At 44.1% G+C, this 26,353-nt stretch overlaps 1 protein-coding gene across 1 annotated transcript in view; it reads left to right on the plus strand.

The window, feature by feature from the left end:
* LOC124038273 (protein FAM53B-like) overlaps positions 1–20,101 on the plus strand; it is a 52,293-nt gene extending 32,192 nt beyond the window's left edge. The window contains exons 3-5 of the mRNA XM_046353919.1: positions 443–497; positions 2,513–3,366; positions 18,581–20,101. Of these exons, the coding sequence (XP_046209875.1) occupies positions 443–497; positions 2,513–3,366; positions 18,581–18,940 (1,269 nt within the window). The 3' untranslated portion in view covers positions 18,941–20,101. The remainder of the gene's footprint in view (positions 1–442; positions 498–2,512; positions 3,367–18,580) is intronic.
* Positions 20,102–26,353: the final 6,252 nt, after the last annotated feature.

Consider the following 26,353-nt stretch of genomic DNA (forward strand, 5'->3'; position numbering starts at 1 on the left):
GTAGTTGTACCTCTTTATAGCCCCCAGTGTGTACTGTAAGGTGTCTAGTAGTGCTGTCATGACACTGTTTTGTTGTGACATTGAACCTAAGGTGCCTCCCAGCAATGTTAATGACTCTGTCCCTTTGCCCCATTTCTCTATGAGCTTGACTGCACCACCCTGTTTGTTCTCCTTTCTGAATTGTTCTGTACGTTTTAGGACAAACAGGGACTGTGTGTGTGTGTGTGTGTGTGTGTGTGTGTGTGTGTGTGTGTGTGTGTGTGTGTGTGTGTGTGTGTGTGTGTGTGTGTGTGTGTGTGTGTGTGTGTGTGTGTGTGTGTGTGTGTGTGTGTGTGTGTGAGATGCTTGGAGAGTTATGTACGGACATGTTTAGAGTCTGATAAATGAGCCTAGTCTAAGCCATGTCCTCGTTGTCTGTTTCCCTCCATCTGTCCATCGACAGCGTAAGCACGGCACCATGAGCAGAGGGACTACCCTCTTCTCCTGTGGCACTGTGGGTGAGTGCATCCATCCCTCAGACTAAGGCCTTTGCTCTGTTATCCTCACCATTTTACGTTTCTTACCGTCTTGTATCAGGCTTTATTTTCATTTTCTTTGTGTTGTTCACCAGCTTTATGTCTTGTTATAAGCTCCCCTCCCCTTTTCACTATTTCTACTGATCCCCTTCTGTCACTCTCTTTCTGTCTCACTTCTCTCTTTTACCATCTGTCTCTCGCCTCCCTCTCATGCCCAGTGTGCACCTGCCTTCACAATGAGCTGTGCACTGCACTCATTGGACTCAAAAGTAATGGAGTGTTGTGTGGCCTTTGTCAATGATTTCCTTGGCTCAGCGAATACCCCCCCCCCCCTATGTTAAAAGACAAGCTACTGTAAGTAAGAGTTCCTTTGGACCACGCCGTCATCTGCCCCATGTACCGGAGAGGGGTACTGTAGATACTGTATCTGCTACAGCTGACATAAGACAATGTATGCTGTTAAATGGCTTTTGCTGGGATTGCAGTCCTTTGCAGAACACATTTTTCCACTGGGCGAGGTCATTTCTTTTAGATGCTTTCTCCTATTGTCATTTTGTATTCTTGACATTCTTGTCAGGTCATGTCGCAGCCCCCGTCCATTGTTCTTTGGGACTGAAACAAAGACTTCCGCCCACCAAAGAGAGGGCAAAAATGGAAAGGAGCATTTGAAGGGATGGATTTGGACAGAGATGAGCCCCTGGTTGCCAATTGGGAATCAACCGAGATCTGTGCTAGCTTTGAGATCAGTAGCGGCTACATTAGCCAGAACCAGTGTGGTGTTTTGCCCACTGGACAGTCATATTCTTCCTTTGTGCCTGTGATGAATAATGTTGGCATATTCATTTGTCAAGTTCTGTCTGAATTTAAACCAATCAAGTCAGGCTGCATTTCTGTCATTGTTGGAGGAAGCCACCCACCCGGACTAAGACATATATTCCCCAGTCAGAGGACTTTTGGAAGTTCTCCTTCTGTCTAAACTGGTCTTCACTTAACTTTTCAGTTGGAGAAACCCCCATCAACAGTAAAACAAGTGGCACAACATTGTCAGGTTCATAGACCTGAAAGTCGGTGTTTGTTATGTGACTGGTACTGTTTTTGGCCAAACACCACCGTGCCACTGTTGCCCTTAGGCCTCCTCGTGCCAACTAAGCATTCTGTGACAACTGTAGTGCTATATAAAACATGTGATTCATTCATGACGTATGTTGTCAATTGACATGTCTAGTAGAGGCTGCCAGGTTGCTTGTAGAATCTTGTAATACCAATAAGCTCAGACTATTTCCCTGCCAGCCATAATTCAACCGTTGATCTAGAGCTAGCAGCTCTGTTTCGGATAATGTACTGTCAAGAAGTGCAGCTTGGGTTGAACCAATCCCCTGTCTATAGCTAGCTGTTTTTTACTATCCTGTCTTAAACCACCTTTACTGAGAATCTAGACCTTGAGTGATGTGCTCCATCTCTCTCTCTCTCTCTCTCTCTCTCTCTCTCTCTCTCTCTCTCTCTCTCTCTCTCTCTCTCTCTCTCTCTCTCTCTCTCTCTCTCTCTCTCTCTCTCTCTCTCTCTCTCTCTCTCTCTCTCTCTCTCTCTCTCTCTCTCTCTCTCTCTCTCTCTCTCTCTCTATTAGAATTCCTACAGATGTGGCGATACTCACCAGGATACACTTTACTGTCTAACTAACCAAGAGCTGCTACTGCTTACTGTCTAAGTGTGCGTGTGCATGCACGTGTGATTATTTACTGGTTTGGACATCCTAACACGAAGCCCAACTCGCATACGGGAAGAAGATGCACACTGCACATTGAACCTCACCCTGGAAACTTTGGGGGAGAAGTAATATAGGAGGAACATAGTAATGATTTCAAATTAGGCCCCTGATACAAGCTTCCCATTTGTTATGTCCTGATTTATATTCCCACTTCAAAATTAGATGATATATAAAGTATAAAACATAACGTGTGTGTGTGTTCATGCCTTTATTGTGTGTCCTTGTGTTCCAGAGGCAGACAGGTGGCTAGACCTGCGCAGAGGCTGTGCCGTCCAGCCAGAGACCCCCTGCCAGTCCGGCGCCAGTCTGGAGAGCCTGTGGGACGTTCTGCCCGAGGAGTGTCAGCGGAGTAGCCGGGTCTGGGGCCGTGAGGTGGGCACCGCCACCGCCATCACCAGCCTCATTCGAGACCTCAGCCTGGGCGATGCCAAGCTGGCAGCCACCCAGTCCCTGGCCCTCGCCACCTCCACCTCAGCCGCCACGGCGCCCCCTAGCAAGCGCCAGTGCCGCTCACTCTCACTGTCCTTCTCCGAAGCGTTTGGGAGCTGCAGGTCGTCATGGAGACCCCAGGGGTCGCGAGTGTGGACGGCGGTGGAGAAGAGGAGGTGCCACAGCGGGGGGAGTGTGCAGCGCTGCTCTGGAGGAAGTGGAATAGGAGGTGGTGGAAGTTCTTCAGGGGTTCATTTTCCTGCCATGCAGCGGAGCTCCAGTTTCAGCCTGCCATCCCGCTCCAACAACCCCACAGAAGGCACCCTGGAGCTTCCCTGCTTCAACCAGCACCTGCCCCTTCACCCCCTGTTCACTGCCTCCCCTACCTCCCTCTCCTACCACCACTCTCTCAGGCCCCTCTCCTTGTCCCATGAGCAGATCAGCCTGCCAGACCACCACAGAGAGGGGGCCAGCTCACCGGACTGCAACCCACAGCTGGGGAGACGTGCTGGGCAGACCGCAGGGAGGACTGGGGGGCTGTCGCGGAGCAAGTCCCAGCCCTGCGTCCTGAACGATAAGAAGATCGGTATGAAGCGCAGGAGACCAGAGGATGCTCAAGAACCACGACCCTCCTTGGACCTGGCCAAGATGACTCAGGTTAGTAACCGTGGACACACACACACCCTTCAATAGTCTGCCAAGAGTGTCTGGCAATGCCAAATTACTGAAAGGCAACTTTAGATCAAACCATATTAGTGGAATCTGATTATCTTATGATGACTAAGACATTTCACAGAGCTTAATCAGTATTTTCTCATCTTGATTAAGAGTAGATCAAATGAAGATCTTACGAAGGGCATATATCACACCACACAAGTTGAAAAACATGAAACAAAGCCTTTCAGACTTGTTGGGATGGCTGTGGTGAGGTCGGTACACTAATGCATCTGCAAATATCCAGCTGTCAAAAGATTCTGGACTGAGTTAGTTGATGTGTTGTCTGAAATCTTGAATATATGTATCCCACTGTTTCCTGTAGTGTACCTACTAGGGAGTAGGGTAAGATCCAACCTAGAACCACGCTATGCATCATTACTCTGGCCCAACTATCAGTCAAACGGACAATACCTAGGAATTGGAAAGTGTGTAAACCTCAGTGTTTCAGAATGGACACTTGATTAAAGGACTTCTTGGACTATGGAACGAGCGGCCTTCAAGACTATGACAATGGACTAGATGGTCTCTGGCACACTATCAGAACACATGTAAACCATAGAACAGGACTATTCAACTCTTTTCCTACGAGGTCCGGAGCATACTGGTTTTCTTGTTCTACCTGATAATGAATTGCACCCACCTGGTGTCCCAGGTCTAAATCAGTCCTTGATTAGAGGGGAACAATGAAACAACGCAGTGGAACTGGCTCCGAGGTCCAGAGATGAGTTTGAAGGCCATAGACATAACCTAAATAAATCAAGTTGTATACAGCATGTGTGCTGGTCCTGATGATTGTGTGTGCGCTTGTTTCCATGCCCGCCCGGGTGTCCAGTGGTTCTTCCCGTCCTTGGGAAATCCCTTTGGGAAGGGGGCGGGGGCATCACCCTGCCGGCAGTTCGGAGCGGGTGGGGGTGATGCACCCACTGATGAGAGTAGCCGTTTGTATTAAGACACCTTAACTCAATTGTTTTGTGCACTGTAAAATAAAATAAAATATATAGCTCAACTTTCATCCAAGTTTTTAAACGCCTTAATACCTTTAATAACCTGAATACATAAGGTTAGACCAGGCCAAACAAAATTACCAACAAAGGAATACTTCTGTTCAGAGATGGGGAACGTCCAAGAGCTCTTCAAACATAATTTGGCTTCCTTCTTTGTGTCTGATCTGGGGGATTAAATCAGGCTGTATTAAGTTTTTCTGGGTCGATGGTTTGTAGTGTGGAGGGTAAATGTTTTCAAGTCTCCCCTTTGGAAAATGGCGTTAACTAAGGAGCATTCCTTGTGTTTGGTCATGCTTCGCACTGCCATGCTCTAGCACACTTGGCTCCGGTTATCATTTCATTGATTCTGTTGGGTAAACACACGATGCAAATGTTGAACCCGCACAGTCAATTTCCCTCTTCCTCCCTCTCTCCGTCACTCTATCCCTCCCTCCAGTGGTTGACTGTGGGGGAGGGAGATTTGATTAATGATCAGGCTATTTAGTCACACAGGTTTTTATTTTTAGCTGGATCACATTATGCCTGGCCTGGAGGAGGCTTGTTTGTGCTTGTGGAGTGCCAGAGGAAGTCGTGGAACTGCTCTGAGATTACTACATAATGGCTTCATGTAGAATGGATAGGATCATGGATACAGTCTAATTTTGCACATGAATCAGATGGTGAATGCAGCCAATTATGATGATACAGCACTATATGCAGTCCCACTCTTAACTTTCCTAAAGTGACACCAAACTGGCTCACTTAGCTCTATCCCTCTGAAGAAGGCGTCTCCCTTGAGAATGTGCTGAGAATGTGCAGTTTGGAATTAAATCCAGCACATATAGGGCTCCTCCAGGACTAGCACAGTGTAAACACTGATGTAGCTAGCTGATATCATTACTTTGTGCCTCTCCTTCCTCCTCAACCCTGCCAGGGTTGGATCAACAAGTGTTCAGTAATGGAGCCTAGCATGTTTCCTGTGTCCATGCCATCCACTAAAACCAAGGGCATTTTCTTTATCCTCACCAGTTACTTCTGCTCTCTAGAATGCCCAATGGATCACAGGCTATTATTTTCACATGGATAGTACCAATAATGAATGGAGGCTAGTTTTTTATTATTCCGTTTTTGTTTGTGGTTGGGATTGGGGTTGGGGTTGGGGTTGGGGTTGGGGTTGGGATTGTGGTTGGGATTGTGGTTGGGATTGGGGTTGGGATTGGGATTGGGATTGGGGTTGTGGTTGGGATTGGGGTTGTGGTTGGGATTGGGGTTGGAATTGGGATTGGGGTTGGGATTGCTCGACTGCACTTTAGCACTGTGTGAGGAGGACTGATGAGATCAGGTGGTGCGGGTTTGTGCAGTAGTTTCAGCCATCACACACGCATGAAACCAGATATGCACTTACCAATTTACGCTCTCACAGCACAGAATACTGTAGCTCACGAAATCACACTGACACACACACACATTGTCACAGATGCACACAGCCAAACTCAGGCACTCTTGATCAATCTCAGTCCTGTTGAATATAGCATGGCTTAGGTAAGGTATTGAGTCTGACTCAGTACTATAAACTTGGCTGCAATAGTGATACACAAGCAGAAACGGTCTGTATATAGCACTGCAAATGTACGGTAGCTCAATATAACCGTAGTGTATGTATGAAACTATGAATATGGTTATATTTGTACTGATTATTGCTTTGGAACTTCTCTAATGCCGGTTTAGGGGTGAGGGGTTTGCCAGACGCAAAAGGGTGCGCTTCCTGTGTACTAACAAATGCACAAACAGGAAGTAACTGTGACGTACTCTATAGAGAAATGGTCCTCTGAATTGAAGGCTATGCTACAGGACTGTTTAGCTGGCGCTGACTGGAATATGTTTCGGGACTCCGCCGATAGCATCGATGAGCTAACCACCTCTGCCTTGGGCTTCATCAGGAAATGCATCGCCGACGTTGTCCCCACAGCTGCTTCCCCAATCAAAAGTCCTGGATTAACACAGGTACACGCTAAACTAAAGGACAGGGCTACCACACACACGGCTATCTCAGCCAACACAGAGGTTACGGCTGAGGAAACGAACGGTATTCCATGGTGCATTCTCAGAGCATGCACTGACCAGTTGGCAGGCATCTTCACGTAATTTTCATTTTCCTCTCTGTAATCCCCACATCTCAAGTTGACCACCATCATTCATGTTCCCAAGAACTGTAAGGCTACCTGCCACAATGACTACTGCCCTCTAAAGTGATTTGAAAGTCATGGCGTACATCGCCTCCATCATTCCAGACACCCTAGAGCAACTCCAATTTGCATTCCGCCCCAACAGATCTACAGACAATGCAATCCCAATTCAACTCCACACTGCCCTCTCCCACCTGGACAAGATGAATACCTATGTGAGAATGTTGTTAATCGATTACAGCTCAGCATTCAACACCATAGTGCCCTCGAAGCTCATCACCAAACTCTGGACCCTGGGACTGAACACCTCCCTCTGCAACTGAATCCTGGACTTCTCGATGGGCCGACCCCAGGTGGATAAAGTAGGCGACAACACCTCCGCCATGCTGACCCTCAACACGGGGCCCCCCACACACAACTCCAAATCCATCATCAAGTTTGCTGACTACACGAAGGTGGTATGCCTGATCACTGACAGCGATGAGACAGCTTACAGGTAGGAGGTCAGAGGACTGGTAGTGTGGTGCTGGGACAACAACCTCTTCCTCAACTTCAGCAAGACCAAGGAGCTGATTGTGGACTACAGAAAACACATCGACACGGCCGCAGTGGAGAAGGTCAAGAGCTTCAAGTTCCTCGGTGTACACATCACTGATGACTTAACATGGTCCTTTCACACCAGAACAGTCTTGAAGAAGGCACGGAATCGACTCTTCTCCCTTAGGACGCTGAAATGATTTGGCATGGCCCCTCAGATCCTCAGGAACTTTCACAGCTGCCCCATTGAGTACATACTGACTGGTTGTATCAATTTCTGGTATGGCAACTGCACCGCTCGGAACTGGGACGGCCCAGCACGTCACTTGGGGTGAGCTCCCAGCCATCCAGGATGAACATGCCAGGCGGTATCTGAGAAAGGCCAGAAAAGACTCCAGCCACCCGAGACAGACTGTTTTTCATGCTCCCGGTCTGTGGTTGTGAGGCCGGTTGGACATACTGGCAAATATTCTAAAACGACATGGCTTATGATAGAGAAATTAACATTAAATTCTCAGGCAACATCTCTGGGCGACATGCCTGCAGTCAGCATGCCAATTGCAATCTCCCTCAAAACCAACCTGAGACATTTGTAGCGTTGTGTTGTGTGACAAAACATTTTAGAGTGGCCTTTTGTCACACGCACAAGTTAAACCTGTGTAATGATCATGCTGTTTAATCATCTTCTTGACATGCCACACTCTCAGGTGGATGGATTATATTGGCAAAGGAGAAATGCTCACTGACAGGGATGTAAACAAATTTGTGCACAATTTTAGAGAAGCTTTTTGTGCATATGGAACATTTCTGGGATGTTTTATTTCAGCTCATGAAACATGGGACTAACACTTTACATTTTGTGTTTATATTTTAGTTCACTGTATATATCACCATTTAGTATCTCCTACTACCAGTCACTTTGTATGTGTAAGACCACCTAAACCACTCCATTACCCCTGCACATTGAATAAGGTACTGGCACTGATGTGTATATACTCGCATTCTTGTGTTTCTTTAACTCTCATTGTAGTTATTGTGTTTTTAATTATATTATCTATGATATTATTAAAATTGCATTGTTGGGAAAGAGTTCTCAAGGTAAGAATTTCACTTGACTGTTTTACACCTATTATACACAGCCTTTAAGCGAAACACGGCTTGTAACAAAAATAAATAGGCTTTAACGAAACACGGCTTGTAACAAAAATAAATAGGCTTTAACGAAACACTGCTTGTAACAAAAATTAAACAGTAGCCTACCAGTAAAGTCATTGGTCACTATCTTCCTCCTCCTGTGCACTGAAACCACTGAAGTCATCTCCTTCGGTGTCGGAGTTGAATAGCCTCAGAATTGCTTCATCCGATGTTGGATCGTTTTCATTGTCGCTCTCGTCACTTTCATCCGGAGGCAAATACCCCGCTGAGCTCATCGCTGAGCTCATGCTGCCCCTTCAACACGCAGCAGTCCAGCCTTTCGAAACCCGATGATGATGGTGGATTTTTTGACAATGCTCCACGCTGTCAGGACCCACTGGCAGACTTGACCATAAGTTGCTCTTCGCATGCGGCCCGTTTTAGTGAAGGATTTCTCCCCACTTGTCATCCAAGCCTCCCACTGAACACGGAGCGCCACCTTAAATGCACGATTTACACTGATGTCGAGTGGCTGCAAATACTTTGGGCCATCTGCTTTTCTTCCCTCTGAAAGGTTTGTTGTCTTTTTGCACTGAGTCAGTTCCTCACGCTGCTGTTTACAAAGTCTTATAATCGACTCATTAAGGCCAAGCTCCCGTGCAGCAGCTCTATTTCCTTTTCCAACAGCCAGATCGATCGCCTTCAACTTGAAAGCTGCATCATATGCATTTCTCTGTGTCTTTGCCATGATGAGGGTGACAAAATTTACTACCGTAATCAGAATGATGGGAAGTTTGAGCGCGCTCGATTTACGTCACATTATGTGACGGTGCTCAGTTTTTTGGCGGCATGAATCTTGTGAAAGCGGGAAAAATCCATAAATTAGCCGCGTCATTGTATAAACCGCGAGGTTCAAAGTGTGGGAATAAAGTAGCGGCTTATAGTCCGGAAATTACGGTAACTGCTGGTTGGAAAAGGAAATGTCAAGGTGGAAATTTGAGGCTGGTTCAATCTGTGTTCTGCCTGGCATCTAGAGAGAATTACTAGAAAGGAGGGAATGTTGGGAACAGGTGTCACGGCAGATTTCCTCCTCGTTCGTCTGAAGAGGAGTAAGGATCGGACAAAGATGCGGCGTGGTAAGTGTTCGTCATTTTAATGGAAAAACTGAACACTACAAAACAACCGTGACGCTACTGAACCACTGTGCTAACAAGCAACATAACATAGACAATCACCCACAACCCACAATGACAAAACAGGCTACCTAAATATGGTTCCCAATTAGAGACAATGACTAACACCTGCCTCTGAGAACCATATCAGGCCAAACACAGAAACAGACAAACTAGACATACAACATAGAATGCCCACTCAGATCACACCCTGACCAAACAAAACATATAAACCATACAAAGCAAACCATGGTCAGGGCGAGACAACAGGTGAGATTTTACAAATTGTTGCTGGAATTCTGTCCTCTAATCCAAGTAGGATTGGTGGGGGAATCATTTTAATTTATGTTAATTGAGATGTTAATTTGCCATTTCACTCTGTTCAAGTTTATTGACATTTGACTTGTTAGTGTGGAGAGCAAATCCGATTAGACTTTAACGAGCCTAATTGCATGAGAATGTGATTCTCTCAGGCTGTTTTCACATGTGAAAGTGATTCAAAAGGCGTAATCCATCTTCAATCACTATGGGTGTGTATGCATATGTCCTGAAGGTGAGAATTAGATGTGAATGCTTCTTCATGTGTGAGTTAGGCCTCACACGACTGTGTAGAGAAACTAGGTGTGAGGTGTCCGGACTATTACACAGTAGCCTAGGTCTCCCATGAATTGGTAACTCCATTGGTCCCATGCTTCGCACAGTGAAAAAGCTGAAATTCACTATCATTAATTTGCTTGCTCTGCGCTCACATTTAGCATCACATTGAAGTGTTTTACCATTTTCTTTTCAGCACAACCAGGGCTACAAGTAAAAAAAAACAATTTCACATGAACAGCTGCTTTTATGAGTTTTATTGACAAATGTCAAACGAATATGGTCCACCAAGCAAAAAAAACTGCTTTGTAAATACATTTAATTTGGTTTGCTCAGTGGGAAATGAATATCCAACGAGTCAGTGACAACTGTGGAGTTTGGAGTTTGTGACAGCAACTATGTGAGTTTATAATAGACACTATGTCCTGGTGTTTCCTATAATATTCTATGTAAAATAACTTCTTACCTTCTAACGACTCTTGTGTGGCTTGTGAGAGTGTAAACAGCATTTCTGACTGTTTACATAAGACAAGGCATTGCACATTTTTTTTACTTGCGAAATACTGTACCAAACACCTCAGATGTAAAATTGTGCAACTAAAACATCCTCGGCCAAAACTCAAGAAATCTAATTCATTTTGACGTTATCTTAGATTAAATAGGTTTTAGTGTCCACAGTGTCTCATGGGAGACAAACATAATTAATCAAAAACTGAATCGGTCAGGAAACACACCTCCAAGACTGAAATCAAATTTTTCAAATGAGCAACAGAAAAACATTACGTGCCAATCGGCGTGTTCAGTAGCTCTTTAAATGTGTGGCAGCATTTAGCCTAGTGGATAAGAGCGCTGGACCAGTAACCAAAGGTTGTTGGTTCAAATCCCAGAGCTGACTAGGTGAAAAATCTGTCCCCTTGAGCAAGGCACTTAACCCTAATTTCTCCTGTAAGTTGCTCTGGATAAGAGTGTCTACTAAAAATGGGACAAGGTTTTGTTGTAGCTACCATGTTTGCCTAGCAGTGATCCTGTGGCCTCTGCCAAGAGACAACATCTACAGGAACAATAGTGTTTGGCTACAGTGAGAATAAAAGGTTTCTGTTATTCAGCAAGTGTGTGTGTGTGTGGTGTTTAAAACCACTCCCCCATAATTCCCCACATAGCGTATATTGTGGTTGTGAACTGTGTTTATCATTTCAACCATTCTCCCTGTAGCCATTTACAAGCTGAATTTGGGGATCTAACTATAGTGAGCTCCAAAAGTATTGGGACAGGACAGATTGTTTGTTGTATCGGCTTTTGGATTTGAAATTATACAATGATTATGATGTTAAAATGAAGACTCAACTTTAATTTGAGGGTGTTTTTCTTCCATATCGGGTGAAATGGCGCCGGAAGAAATGGTAGCAGTTTTACGGGCGCCCAACCAATTGTGTATTAGAGGAAGATAACGCAGGTACAGAGGACACAGCGGGGATCCGCAGAAGGCGAATGTGAAATATGCCGTTACCATCAATATTACTCGCCGACGTGCAAACATTTGTAAACAATTTGTAAACAACAGTTGGTGCCAGAAATCTAAGGAAGTCTCTAGATTTTGCTCGTAGTAGAGTCTCTTGTGATAAAATGCAGACCACACTATTTGCTTTGAGTTTTCAGCTATACTTTCCGTGGCTGTTTATTTACCACCATAGACGGATGCTGGCACTAAGACAGCACTCAGTCAGCTGTAAAAGGAAATAGGCAAACAGGAAACCGCTCACCCAGAGGCGGGGTGCCTAATGGCCGGAGACTTTAATGCAGGGGAACTTAAATCAGTTCTACCTAATTTCTATCAACATGTTAAATGTGCAACCAAAGGGGGATAAAAATCAAGATCACCTGTACTCCATACACAGAGACACGTACAAAGCTCTCCATTTGGTAAATCCGACCACAATTATATCCTCCTCTATCCTTCTGCTTAGAAGTAAAAAGTAAAGCAGGAAGCACCAGTGACTCGGTCTATAAAGAAGTGGTCAGGTGAAGCAGATGCTAAACTACAGGACTGTTTTGCTATCACAGACTGGAAATGTTCCGGGATTCCTCCGATGGCATTGAGGAATACTCCACAAGTCACTGGCTTTATCAATAAGTGCATCGAGGACGTCGTCCCCACAGTGACTGTACGTACATACCCCAACCTGAAGCCATGGATTACAGGCAACATTCGCACTGAGCTAAAGGGTAGAGCTGCCGCTTTCAAGGTGCGGGACTCTAATCCGGAAGCTTATAAGAAATTCTGCTATGCCCTCCGACGAACCATCAAACACGCAAAGCGTCAATAAAGGGCTAAGATTGATTCATTCTACACCGGCTCCGACGTCTTGTGGCAGGGTTTGCAAGATATTACAAACTACAAAGCGAAGCACAGCCGCGAGCTACCCAGTGACACGAGCCTACCAGACTAGCTAAATCACTTCTATGCTCGCTTCGAGGCAAGCAACACTGAGGCATGAGAGCACCAGCTGTTCCGGATGACTGTGCGATCACGCTCTCTGTAGCCGATGTGAGTAAGACCTTTAAACAGGTCAACATTCACAAGGCTGCGGGGCCAGACGGATTACCAGAACGTGTGCTCCGGGCATGTGCTGACCAACTGGCAGCTATCTTCACTGACATTGTCAACATGTTCCTTATTGAGTCTGTAATACCAACATGTTTCAAGCAGACCACCATAGTCCCTGTGCCCAAGAACACGAAGGCATCCTGCCTAAATGACTACAGACACGTAGCACTATATAGTATATAGCCTCGCTGCTGTATATAGCCTCGCTACTGTATATAGCCTCGCTACTGTATATAGCCTCGCTACTGTATATAGCCTCGCTACTGTTATAGCCTCGCTAATTTATATAGCCTCGCTACTGTATATAGCCTCGCTACTGTTATAGCCTCGCTGCTGTATATAGCCTCGCTACTGTATATAGCCTCGCTACTGTATATAGCCTCGCTACTCTATATAGCCTCGCTACTCTATATAGCCTCGCTACTCTATATAGCCTCGCTACTGTATATAGCCTCGCTAATGTATATAGCCTCGCTACTCTATATAGCCTCGCTACTCTTATAGCCTCGCTACTGTATATAGCCTCGCTACTGTATATAGCCTCGCTACTGTATATAGCCTCGCTACTGTATATAGCCTAGCTACTGTATATAGCCTCGCTACTGTATCGCTACTGTATATAGCCTCGCTACTGTATATAGCCTCGCTACTGTTATAGCCTCGCTAATTTATATAGCCTCGCTACTGTATATAGCCTCGCTACTGTATATAGCCTCGCTACTGTTATAGCCTCGCTGCTGTATATAGCCTCGCTACTGTATATAGCCTCGCTAATTTATATAGCCTCGCTACTCTATATAGCCTCGCTACTCTATATAGCCTCGCTACTGTATATAGCCTCGCTACTGTATATAGCCTCGCTACTGTATATAGCCTCGCTACTCTATATAGCCTTGCTACTGTTATAGCCTCGCTACTGTATATAGCCTCGCTACTGTATATAGCCTCGCTACTGTATATAGCCTCGCTACTGTATATAGCCTCGCTACTGTATCGCTACTGTATATAGCCTCGCTACTGTATATAGCCTCGCTACTGTATATAGCCTCGCTACTGTATATAGCCTCACTACTGTATATAGCCGCCTCACTACTGTATATAGCCTCGCTACTGTATATAGACTCGCTACTATATATAGCCTCGCTACTGTATATAGCCTCGCTACTGTATATAGCCTCGCTACTGTATATAGCCTCGCTACTGTATATAGCCTCGCTACTGTTATTTTTCACTGTATTTTTTGTTGTTTTTATTTCTTTACTTACCTATTGTTCACCTAATACCATTTTTGCACTGTTGGTTAGAGCCTGTAAGTAAGCATTTCACTGTAAGGTCTACACCTGTCTGTATTCGGCGCATGTGATAAATAAACCTTGATTTGAACCGTTTAGAAATCACTTTTCGTGCGTAGTCCCCCCATTTTAGGGGACAAATTCACATGTGTATTAAGTAGTCAGTATTTCCATATTCCTAGCACGCAAGGATTACTTCAAGCTTGTGACTCTACAAATTGTTGGATGCATTTGCAGTTTGTACGAGTGTGCATACGTCTCTGGGGGCAAGAGAAATTGCAGTGTAGAGAGAGGGGTTATTTATTTCTCCCTAAATCTCCCCTGCTGGTGGAGGGCTAGCAGAGCGGAGTCTCATGAATTAATATCTTCTCATTGGCCTGGGTTCAGGCTCGTGAAGTGCCGGGTCACTTCTCCCCTCTCCATTCCTGGGATGACAGGCATGGTGAGCATAGCTGAGCTGCAGCCCCTGTGGGGTTGTGGGAATACCTAAGTGGTTGGGTTGGTGTGGTGGCATGGGGCCCTGCTATGGCAGCAAACTGTGACACAAACACACACCCACATACACGCAGGTTAATATGTTAGACTTGTACTAGTCTCTGTCCGACCGCCTGCCAGTAATGGGTAAAGCTCCATTTTTTTCCCCTCCTGTGTCTGCGTTTGTTCCAGGAGGTCCCTCTCTCTCCCATAACACACTGTCTCTCTGGGGGCATTTTATTATACCAGTCCCTCCTTTTTTTATATGGGTCTTGGAAATACGCTCTGATCAAGAGCTTTAGCTGACTGCTATTTGTGTGTGTGTGTGTGTGTGTGTGTGTGTGTGTGTGTGTGTGTGTGTGTGTGTGTGTGTGTGTGTGTGTGTGTGTGTGTGTGTGTGTGTGTGTGTGTGTGTGTGTGTGTGTGTGTGTGTGTGTGTGTGTGTGTGTGTGTGTGTACATTGTCCTCTTGACATATTCAACATTTTGTTGTGTTACAGCATGAATTCAAATAGATTTTTAGTCTCACCCATCTACACACACTACCCCATAACGACTAAGTGAAAACATGTTTTTAGAAATGTTTATTTCACAAGTTTCTCTCTTGCATACGTTTTCACACCCCTGAGTCAATACATGTTAGAATCACCTTTGGCAGTGATTACAGCTGTGTGTCTTTCTTGGTAAGTCTCTAAGAGCGTTGCACACAATATTTGCACATTATTCTTTTTGAAATTCTTCCCAGCTCTGTCAAGTTGGTAGTTGATCATTGCTATACAGCCATTTTCAAGTCTTGCCATAGATTTTAAAGCTGATTTAAGTCAAAACAGTAACTAGGCCACTCAGGAACATTTAATGTCGTCTTGGTAAGCAACAGTGTATTATTTGGCCTTGTTTTAAGTTATTGTCTTGCTGAAAGGTGAATTAGATTCCCAGTGTCTGTAGGAAAGCATACTGAACCAGGTTTTCCTCTAGGATTTTGCCTGTGCTTAGTTATATTCCAGGTTCTTGTATCATTAAAAACTCCCTAATCCTCGCCAATGATAAGCATACCCATAACATGATGCAGCCACCACCATGCTTGAAAATATGAAGAGTGGTACTCAGGGAAGTGTTGTGTTGGATTTGCCCCAAACATAACGCTTTGTATTCAGGACATAAAAAATGTAATTTCTTTGCCATGTTTGGTGCAGTTTTACATTAGTGCCTTATTCTGTACAGGCCTCCTTTTCACTCTGGCATTTAGGTTAGTATTGTGGAGTAACCACATTGTTGTTGATCCATCCTCAGTTTTTTCCTATCACAGCCATCAAACTCTGTAACTGTTTTTAAGTCACCTTTGGCGTCATGGTGAAATCCCTGAGCGGTTTCCTTCCTCTCTGACAATTGAGTTAGAAAGGACAGCTGTATCTTTGTAGTGCATTGGGTGTGTTGATACACCATCCAAAGTGTAATTAATAACTTTACCATGCTCTAAGGGATATTCAATGTCTGCTTTTTGTATTTTTACCCATCTACCAATAGGTGACCTTTGCGAGGCATTGGAAAACCTCCCTTGTCTTTATGGTTGAATCTGTGTTTGAGATTTCATTTACATTTACATTTAAGTCATTTAGCAGACGCTCTTATCCAGAGATTCACTGCTCGACTGAGGGACCGTACAATTATCTGTATGTGTGGGGTACAGAAATTAGGTTGTCATTCAAAAATCATTTAACACTATTATTGCACACAGAGTCCATGCAACTTATTATGTGACTTGTTAAGCAAAATTGTGCTCCTGAATTTATTTAGGCTTGCCATAACAAAGGGTTGCTATTGATTTTTTCATTAATTTGTAAGTTTCTAAAAACATAATTCCACTTTGACATTATGGGGTATTGTGTGTAGGCCAGTAACACAAAATATAAATGTAATACATGTTCAATTCAGGCTGTAACACAACAACATGTGAAAAAAGGCAGGTGCTCTAGAAAACAAAAGGTGGGTAAACTGCATATTATTAAAACCCCTTTCCCCAAATCCTGGTCTTAGCCCAATATGATTTAATAGGAAGCATATTGTAGAGAATACCACCCCCCCCCCCCTTTCTGCCTCTCCCTCATTCCCCCTCTCCTCTGTGTGATATAATTAGAAGGGGGTACTACAAGGATTGACGAAAGAGGGAGAGGCCCTCAAAAATCCCCTTTCCACTCCATTGAGGTGACTACAGCAAAGCATTGGCCTTCAGTGGTCACCTGATATATTATTGGTGTACCAGAATGTGTCTAAATGTTAGCTTTGTGCATGTTTTAGCCACAGAATGTAAAGCTGACATTGCCAAATATAGTAAAAACATTAAAGTTATATAAACCCAGCACTTTATCATTTTCATTTGATTTCTCTCATAACATAGTGTATTTGGGAGCCCCAACCCAAAACATGCACGTTTTGTAAAAGCATTTGGGTTAAAGTCTCTACCAGTCCATTGTAACAGGAAGAAGTGAATGAGGGATTTGAGGAACATTAGAGTTGTCCATCATGTTTGTCGTGGGCTATAGAAACACTCTCATCTCTATTCACCTCCATGCCTTCAACATCTGCTACTGGGAGAGAGGGACGCTTCACCCTTTCACTGCTGGGATGCCTCTGCTCTGGCTCTATTGTAAGGTTGAGGGAATGAATGGCTTGCTCCCCGCCATTCGTTCGTTTTTGTAGAGCGCGTCCCTATTCTGATTATCGGCTGTTGTCAAACACACATGGCTGTGAAAATACGATTCTCTTCCTCAATAGTGTGCAGTGAATTCTATTAGATGAAAAGTCGAAATGAGTATGACATCCTGGCATTCAAAGCATGCACTTTTTTTTTTTTAATTGCACATTATACTATAAAACGTTGCATTTTTTGCATAACCAAAAAGCCTACTGTTTAGAATGTAAATATTGGTATTCAGACACTGCCAGTCTAACTAGCCCTCTCTTGCGCTTTCTCTCTCTCTCGCTTTCTCTCTCTCGTTAGTAAACACACGCACTCTCTTAAGCATACATGTAGTTGTCACCCAAATAGCCTGATTTACACACCTTGCATGGGCACAGTGTGTTTGTCGTACACACACGTCTCTGGTCTCTGAAAGGAGAGATCACACCTAAGTAAACTCAGAGCTGCTCCAGGGTAATCTCTCCTCTCCTGAGGGCTTATGATGTCCATTTCCTGGGTTTTTGCTCATTAGAGCATGCACACACACACACACACACACACACACACACACACACACACACACACACACACACACACACACACACACACACACACACACACACACACACACACACACACACACACACACACACACACACACACACACACACACACACACACACACACACACACACACACACACACACACACACACACAATACATTTTCCCTTTTGTCCAACATCCAATTATTCATAAGTGTCAACTTGATGATGGGTGTGTGAGTTGGCCAGTGCGGTTCAAGAAGCTAGGTCAAGCCAAACAAGGAGGAGGAATCATATATTATAAGATATATTATAACATTATAAGTCTTCAGGAAAGCTTGCCGTTTTTCCTGGTGTGTTTTTGTGCTTCATCCCCTCAGTGCAGCAGGACAGGGAGAGACATGGGGTTGGGAGGAAGAGGATACCTTTGTGCTTCATCCCCTCAGTGCAGCAGGACAGGGAGAGACATGGGGTTGGGAGGAAGAGGATACCTTTGTGCTTCATCCCCTCAGTGCAGCAGTACAGGGAGAGACATGGGGTTGGGAGGAAGAGGATACCTTTGTGCTTCATCCCCTCAGTGCAGCAGTACAGGGAGAGACATGGGGTTGGGAGGAAGAGGATACCTTTGTGGTTTGCAACTGATCTCACCATGTGGTCTTTCCACTGTGTTTCCTCTGACTGTGAACAGACTAACCAGAACATTAACAAAACTAGCTCCCTAGTGGGAGGGCGAGTTCAGCTCCACCAGTGAAGCACGAGTCACACACCCACATGCCATAAAGACCGAGCTCTCAGGTTTCTCTGAACAACTCTCACAAGAGTATTACTGACGGGTTAATTAAGTTAGGCTGTGTGACCTGAATCAAGATTGAACAGTAAGACAACGATACTGTAAATGTGTTGTGTTAAACCAATCAAAATCTCCCTTTCTTTCCCTCTTATTTCTTCTCTCAAACAGAAACTCCAGACTTTCCACAGCTTGAGCTGCCCTGGGTTCTCTGGTCCGGACAGCTGTCAATCAAACATGCCCCCACGCTCCCCCAGGAGCTTGAGCCAATCGGAATCTTACTTCACCTGTGCGCCTGACCTAGGTGCTGAGACTCAACAGGAAGTGGATGAGGAGGAGGATGACTCTTCCTATGAGGAGCTGGACAGTGACTCTGCGTGTAGCCTGGACTCTAGGCCCTGGTCCCCATGCAGGGGAGGGGGGGAGAGAATGGGAGAGGGACACCCCCTCTGGAAGAGTGAGTGTGGGACAGAGAAGGACATCTACCAGCTGGGGGGAGAGCTGGACATCGACCAGATCGAGAGGAACTGAACGGAACCTGAGGCCTTTGGATAAAGGATTGTCGTAACCTTTTGTGAATTTTGCTGAAAGACTGAGAATTTAGAATTTCATGACCACGCGAAGGATGCCTTACGTACGATAGGGGGATATTGAGCGGATTGAAAGGAACTTCGCGATTTTGGACAGAGTTGATTTGGAACATTACAAGGATGTTTGCGAATAATGTGGGAGGCAAGAGATGTTGTACGGTATGTGATGTCAATGAAGGACAAAGCACGTGGAACTGTTGATAGAAAGTGTTGCATGTGAACTTTGGTTGAACTTTGAGGTCCTGCGGGACAAACAGTTGTTTTGAACTGTCTCGTTGTCTTTCTGAATTTAAAGGCAGTTGCTTTCGCTTGATGACATGCAGCCTAACTCTGGAGTGGGGATCGAGGGATAGTCTTTAACACCTCCAAAAACTCCTCTCTCCTCTAAAATTGAGTACCTCCTTATACAACTGGACAGAACTAACGGCAAGGTTTTAGTACTCTAGCATTTGCAGCAGAAGTATGTTACAACTTCTGCTTTTCTCTACCAGACTAGGGGGACATGATGGCCTGAGAGAGAGGGATGAAGTAGAGCAGGAGAGAAACTGTTATTTTCATATATACCTCCCCTTGACCCTTTTCTTCAACTATTCTTACAGGAAGAATGTCCCCTGCTGAATTCCAAGTTAACCCCTATACCATAGGCACTCCTGTAGATCTGAAAGAATGAAAGTACCAGTATTTCTTTCCTTCTGATTGGCTGTGTGGAGTTTTCACTATATATGCTTACATCTATCCAAGAATTTCACGTCTTCAGGTGTACCTAGGGGATAGGGGTCCATTTGGAATTCATAAAGTATTCAAACATCCTCGCTGAATGTAAATAAGCTTTAAGGGATTTGGAAATACCTGCCGATTTGTTCGGTCAGATACAAGTCCTTATCACCTCAGAAATCCCTGCTCGAAACAAACCTTTCTGACTTTTTATAGATTCTAATATGCAAAATGTATATTTGAATAAACACAGAATTTTACGTCTTCAGTTCTAATATCAATGTATATTTTTCTCAATGTATGTTTTTATCATCTGTTTGCGAAGGATCAGGAATAAGAGACCCTACTTTAACAGGACAGACATGAAATAAAAACGCAAACTGCCGTGGTCATGTTGTGTTTCATTATTATCAGGGTGCCGTTATACATGATGGTACAGCTTGACATTAAGCCGTCATGTCATAAACATGACATAGTGTGTGTTGACATAGATGTGCCTCTGATCTGACGTCCCCTCTAATTTGTTTATGAAGTCATTGAGCTGCCATTGACTTTGGCATATCATGCCACGTAAGCTGTTTATACCCTATGATGGATACAGTCAGTTAGGTAAACATCTGTGTGCTCCATGATGCTGTTACACAAGCCACCGGCACCAAACAAAATGGCAGGAAGTCTAGACACAGGATACCCCCGCAATGCCAATGACCTCTGAGGCAAGAGGAAGTGATGTCACAGCCACCGGAATGCTTCTTCTCTCCTCAGTTCAGTTGGAAGGCAGACGGACACGTCGCCAAGGTGGGGTTGTTTTGCCTGGAGATATCCTGTCATGTGCATCTAATGTCTGTCCATGTCCGAGGGAGTTAAAAGAACCAGCTGCCACTGTGAAGAAAAGAAGACTTAAAATGAGGTTCTAGATTTATGTCTACACAGTATTTTCTTCTGCCTCCTGGGGTGCTTCAATGTTCTTAATGGAGTGTAGTTTTCCCACAGTGGACTGCTAGGGAGAAGTGTGCGGACCTGTTTGCAACGTCTCTCGCAACAGGATGTTGCAACCAGCTGAATGCCCTATCCAAACTCTAACCCCAGGGTGGTGTTACCTTACCACATATACACACACACGCCTTTGAATGAATGCTGACTGGGCACTCTGTCAGTAAACAGAGAGAACTTGTAAACTGGTCTGAAAATATTGGGACTGCCTTTCTCACAGCTGTGAAGGGATGGGGTGTACTCCCAACAACTCCATCTCTCCTCAGAGCTGTTGTCACAGCTGCTCACACAGTGCCAGGGGGGGATTACCGATTCAATCAAAGGATGGATGGATGCACGGAGGTTTCAAGGGGGGGGAGGGGGTGAAATATTAAATGAAGGAAAGGGAGGCTGTCTTGGCTGTTGAAAGCAGCAAACCTCCAGTTCACAGCCCATTTCTCTCTTCAGCACAATGAGCCTGGAAACACAGCATCACGTTGCCACGGACAACAAGTCAGTCGCTCGCTCAGACCCAGAGGTCACTGACCTCCCTCCACACACACATACACACTTCCTGTCAGACAGGAAGTAGCAAGCTGAGAGGAATAGATATTTAGAGTCTGAGGTAACACAAACACCCACTCACACGACTTGCCCAGGCCTATAAATAAGGGGCATTGTGTAGTAGAGGCTGTTAAATGTGGACATTAGTGAGAAAGAGGGAAATAGTAGTGTTACTCAAAGTCACAGATCCTGGGCTATATAGCCCCGATTACTTGTGTGAAAACACTGGTGATGTTTTCAGGGTAAGCAGAGATTTGACTTAGTCAGCAGAAAAGGCTTTCGCCCTCAGAACGACTGAGGAGTAGCATACGATGCATTCATTGTTTTGTAAAGGGTAATTTCAAGATGGATTCAAAGAGCATAGCATAGAATAAAGAAAATGAATCTTGTCTTCCATGCTCAAAAAGTATTCACACCCCTTAACTTTATTAATTTTTGTTTTTAAAATGTATTAAATGTATATTTTGTGTCACTGGCCTAAGCACAATACCCCATAATGTCAAAGTGGAAGTATGTCTTTTGAAATCTTTACAAATAAATTTAACATGAAAAGCTGAATTGTCTTGAGTCGATAAGTATTCAACCCCTTTTGTTATGGAAAGCCTAAATAAGTTCAGGAGTACAAATTTGCTTAACAAGTCACATACTAAGTTGCATGGACTCACTCTGTGTGCAATAATAGTATTTAACTTGATTTTTGAATGACTACCTCATATCCCACACATACTGTACCCCACACGTACAATTATCTGTAAGGTCCCTCAGTCGAGCAGTGAATTTCAAATACAGATTCAACCACAAAGACAACAGAGGTTTTCCAATGCCTCGCAAAGGGCACATATTGGTAAATAGACATATTTTTTTAAAGCAGACATTGAATATCCCTTTGAGCATGGTGAAGGTATTAATACAATTGTTTGATGGTGTATCAATACACCCTGTCACTACAATGTTACAGGCATCCTTCCTTACTCAGTTGCCGGAGAGGAAGGAAATCACTCAGGAATTTCATCATGAGGCCAAAGTTGACTTTATAACAGTTTCATAGTTTGACGGCTATAATAAGAGAAAACTGAGGGTGGATCAACAATACTAATGTAAATGACAGAGTGAAAAGAAGGAAGCCTGTACAGAATAAAAATATTCCAAAACATGCATCGTGTTTTCAATAAGGCACTAATGTAATGTAAAACTGCAACACATTTAACAAAGACATGTACTTTATGTTCTGTATACAAAACATTATGTTTGGGGAAAATCCAACACAAAATGCCACTGAGTACCACTCTCCATATTTTCAAGCATGGTGGTGACTGCATCATGTTATTGGTCTGCTTGTCATCAGCAAGGACTAGGGAGTTTTTTTTAGGATACAAATAAATGGAATATAGCTAAGCACAGGCAAAATCCTAGATGAAAACCTGGTTCATTCTGCTATACACCAGATACTGGGAGACAAATTCACTTTTCAGCAGGACAATAACCTAAAACACAACACCAAATATACACTGGAATTGCTTACCAAGACGACATTGAATGTTCCTGAGGGCCTAGTTACAGTTTTAACTTAAATTGGCTTGAAAATTGATGGCAAGACTTGAAAATGGCTGTCTAGCAAAGTCCAACAACCAATTTGACAGCTTGAAGAATTTTAAAAAGAATAATGTGAAAATATTGTACAATCCAGGTGTGCAAAGCTCTTAGAGACTTACCCAGAAAGACTCACAGCTATAATTACTGCCAAAGGTGATTGTAACATGTTTTGACATAGGGGTGTGAATACTTATATAAATGAGATATTTCAGTATTTCATTTATTTTCTATGCAATCATTTATAAATATTTCACTTTGTCGTTATGGGGTTTTGTGTGTAGATGGGTGAGAAACATATATTTAATCCATTATGAATCCAGGCTGTAAGACAACCCAATGAAGAATAAGTCAAGGGGTATGAATACTTTCTGAAGGCACTGTACCTCATAACTACATCATACTGCATCATGACCAGGGCTTTAAATTCACTGAATGTATTAAAGTGGCCAGTGATTTGAGTCTGTATGTTGGCAGCTGTCACACCCTGGCCTAGGGTGTGACTAGGGGTGGGCATTCTAGTTTCTTTATTTCTATGTTTTCTGTTTCTATGTTTTGGCCGGGTATGGTTCTCAATCAAGGACAGCTGTCTATCGTTGTCTCTGATTGGGAATCATACTTAGGCAGCCTGTTTTGCCACCTTAGTTGTGGGTAGTTGTCTTTGTTAGTGGCCTGTATAGCCCTAGGAAGCTGCACTTTGGTGGTCTAAATAAAGGAAAATGTACGCTTACCACGCTGCACCTTGGTCCGGTCATTTCCCTGATGACGTGTGACAGCAGCAGCCTCTCTATGTCAGTGATAGCTGTTTAACAGTCTGATGGCCTTGAGATAGAAGCTGCTTTTCAGTCTCTCAGTCCCAGCTTTGATGCACCTGTACTGATCTCACCTTCTGGACGATAGCGGGGTGAACAGGCAGGCTCGGGTGGTTGTTGTCCTTGATGATCTTTTTGACCTTCCTGTGACATTGGGTGCTGTAGGTGTCCTGGAGGACAGGTAGTTTGCATAGACACCCATGTCTGTGAGTCTGACAGGTGGCCAGTGTAATGTCACTGATTAACTATATCGCTCTGCTCAAAGGTCAATGGGATCTGGCACCACGGCCCTACAGTTTGTCACCATGGTTTCTGCTAAGCCTTTCTCTCTATCTATTCATCTTGGGGCGGCAGGGTAACCTAGTGGTTAGAGTGTTGGACTAGTACCCGAAAGGTTGCAAGTTCAAATTCCCGAGCTGACAAGGTACAAATCTGTCGGTTAACCCACTGTTCCTAGGCCATCATTGAAAATAAGAATTTGTTCTTAACTGACTTGCCTAGTTAAATGAAGGTAAAAGAAAAACATCTATTTTATCTCCTTCATAAGGCCAGAATCTCTGGATTTATGTGGTAGTGCCTTATACAGTTACACAGACCATTTGTATTTCACTTCAAGGTGGCAAGGTAGACTAGTGGTTAGAGCGTGGCCAGTGACCGGTTCAAGCTGACAAGGTGAAACGTCTGTAGATGTGCGCTTGAGCAAGGCACTTAACCCACTTAACGCCAAGCTGTACCAACTGAGCCACACGGGAGGAGTTGGGATATGCTCTACCAACTGAGCCTCAGGCAGTGTTGGGACATGCAAAAATATATATAATACACACTTGTACATTTCTGAAATAGGACAAATATAAGAACCCACCAAATTTGTATTATTGTCTTTACTTTTTATTGTATCAACACCACATGCAATCATTTCATATACCTGCCTGTCATTGTCATTGCTTAATTAACCATGACATAAAACGTGGCATTCAAACATGTCAGCTAGCTCTCAGTGGTCATATAAACATTGTAATTATTGTACATTGAACAAAAATATAATCGCAACATGCAACAATTTCTAAGATTTTACTGAGTTACAGTTCATAAAAGGAAATCAGTCAATTTAAATAAATAAATGAAGCCTTAATCTATGGATTTCACATGACTGGGAATACAGATATGCATCTGTTGGTTACAGATACCTTTAAAAAATGCAGGGGCTTGGATCAGAAAACCAGTCAGTATGTGGTGTGACCACCATTTGCTCATGTGTGACACATTTCCATCGCATAGAGTTGATCAGCCAGTGGATTGTGGCCTGTGGAATGTTGTCCCACTCCTCTTCAATGGCGATGTGAAGTTGCTGGATTTTGGCGGGAATTGGAACACGCTGTCGGACATGTCGATCCAGAGCATTCCAAACATGCTCAATGGTGACATGTCTGGTGAGTATGCAGGCCATGGAAGAACTGGGACGTTTTCAGCTTCCAGGAATCGTGTACAGATCCTTGCTTCATGGGGCTGTACATTATCATGCTGAAACATGAGGTGATGGCGGTAGTAGAAAGGCAGGAAAATGGGCCTTAGGATCTGGTCACGGTATCTCTGTGCGTTCAAATTGCAATTGATAAAATGTTTGTGTTCGTTGTCCGTAGCTTATGTCTGCCCATTCCGTAACACCACCGCCACCATGGGGCATTCTGTTCACAATGTTGACATCAGCAAACCGCTCGCACACACGATACCATACATGCCATCTGCCCAGTACAGTTGAAACCTTGATTCATCCATGAAGAGCACACACGCATCTTCACACTGAAGTCGTTTACGACGCCGTCAGGTCAAGACCCTGGTGAGGACGACAAGGACACATACAGGTATGAGCTTCCCTGAGACGGTTTCTGACAGTTTATGCAGAAATGTTTCAGTTGTGCAAACCCACAGTTTCATCAGTTGTCCGGGTGGCTGGTCTCAGATGATCCCGCAGGTGAAGAAGCCGGATGTGGAGGTCCAGGGCTGGCGTGGTTACACGTGGTCTGCAGTTGTGAGGCCGGGTTGGCCAAATTCTCTAAAACTACGGAAGCGGCTTATGGTAGAGAAATTAACATTAAATTCTCTGGCAACATCTCTGGTAGACATTCCTGAAGTCAGCATGCCAATTGCACGCTCCCTAAAAACGTGAGACGTGTGGCCTTGTGTTGTGTGATAAAACTGCATATATTACAGTGGCTTTTTATTGTCGCCAACACAAGGTGCACCTGTGCACAGCCAGAAGAGGACTGGGAGAGCCTCAGAGCCTGGTTCCACTCTAGGTTTTTTCTTAAGTTCCCACCGTTCTAGAGAGTTTTTCCTAGCCACAGTGCTTTTACATCTGCATTGCTGGCTGTTTGGGGTTTTAGGCTGGGTTTCTGTATAAGCACTTTGTGACATCTGCTGATGTTTAAAGGGCTTAATAAATACATTTGATTTGATGATGATGTAATGATCATGATGTTTAATCAGCTTCTTGATATGCCACAACTGTCCAGTGGATGAATTATCTTGGCAAAGGAGAAAACAAATTTGTGCACAGAATTTGAGCGCAATAAGTTTTTTGTGCAAATGGAACATTGCTGGCATCTTTTATTTCAGCTCATGAAACATGGGACCAACACTTGCATTTAGATGCATTTATATTTTTGTTCAGCGTACATACAGTGCCTTCGGGAAGTATTCAG

Source organism: Oncorhynchus gorbuscha, linkage group LG06 (genome assembly GCF_021184085.1).
Source record: "Oncorhynchus gorbuscha isolate QuinsamMale2020 ecotype Even-year linkage group LG06, OgorEven_v1.0, whole genome shotgun sequence".
Lineage (NCBI taxonomy): Eukaryota > Metazoa > Chordata > Actinopteri > Salmoniformes > Salmonidae > Oncorhynchus > Oncorhynchus gorbuscha.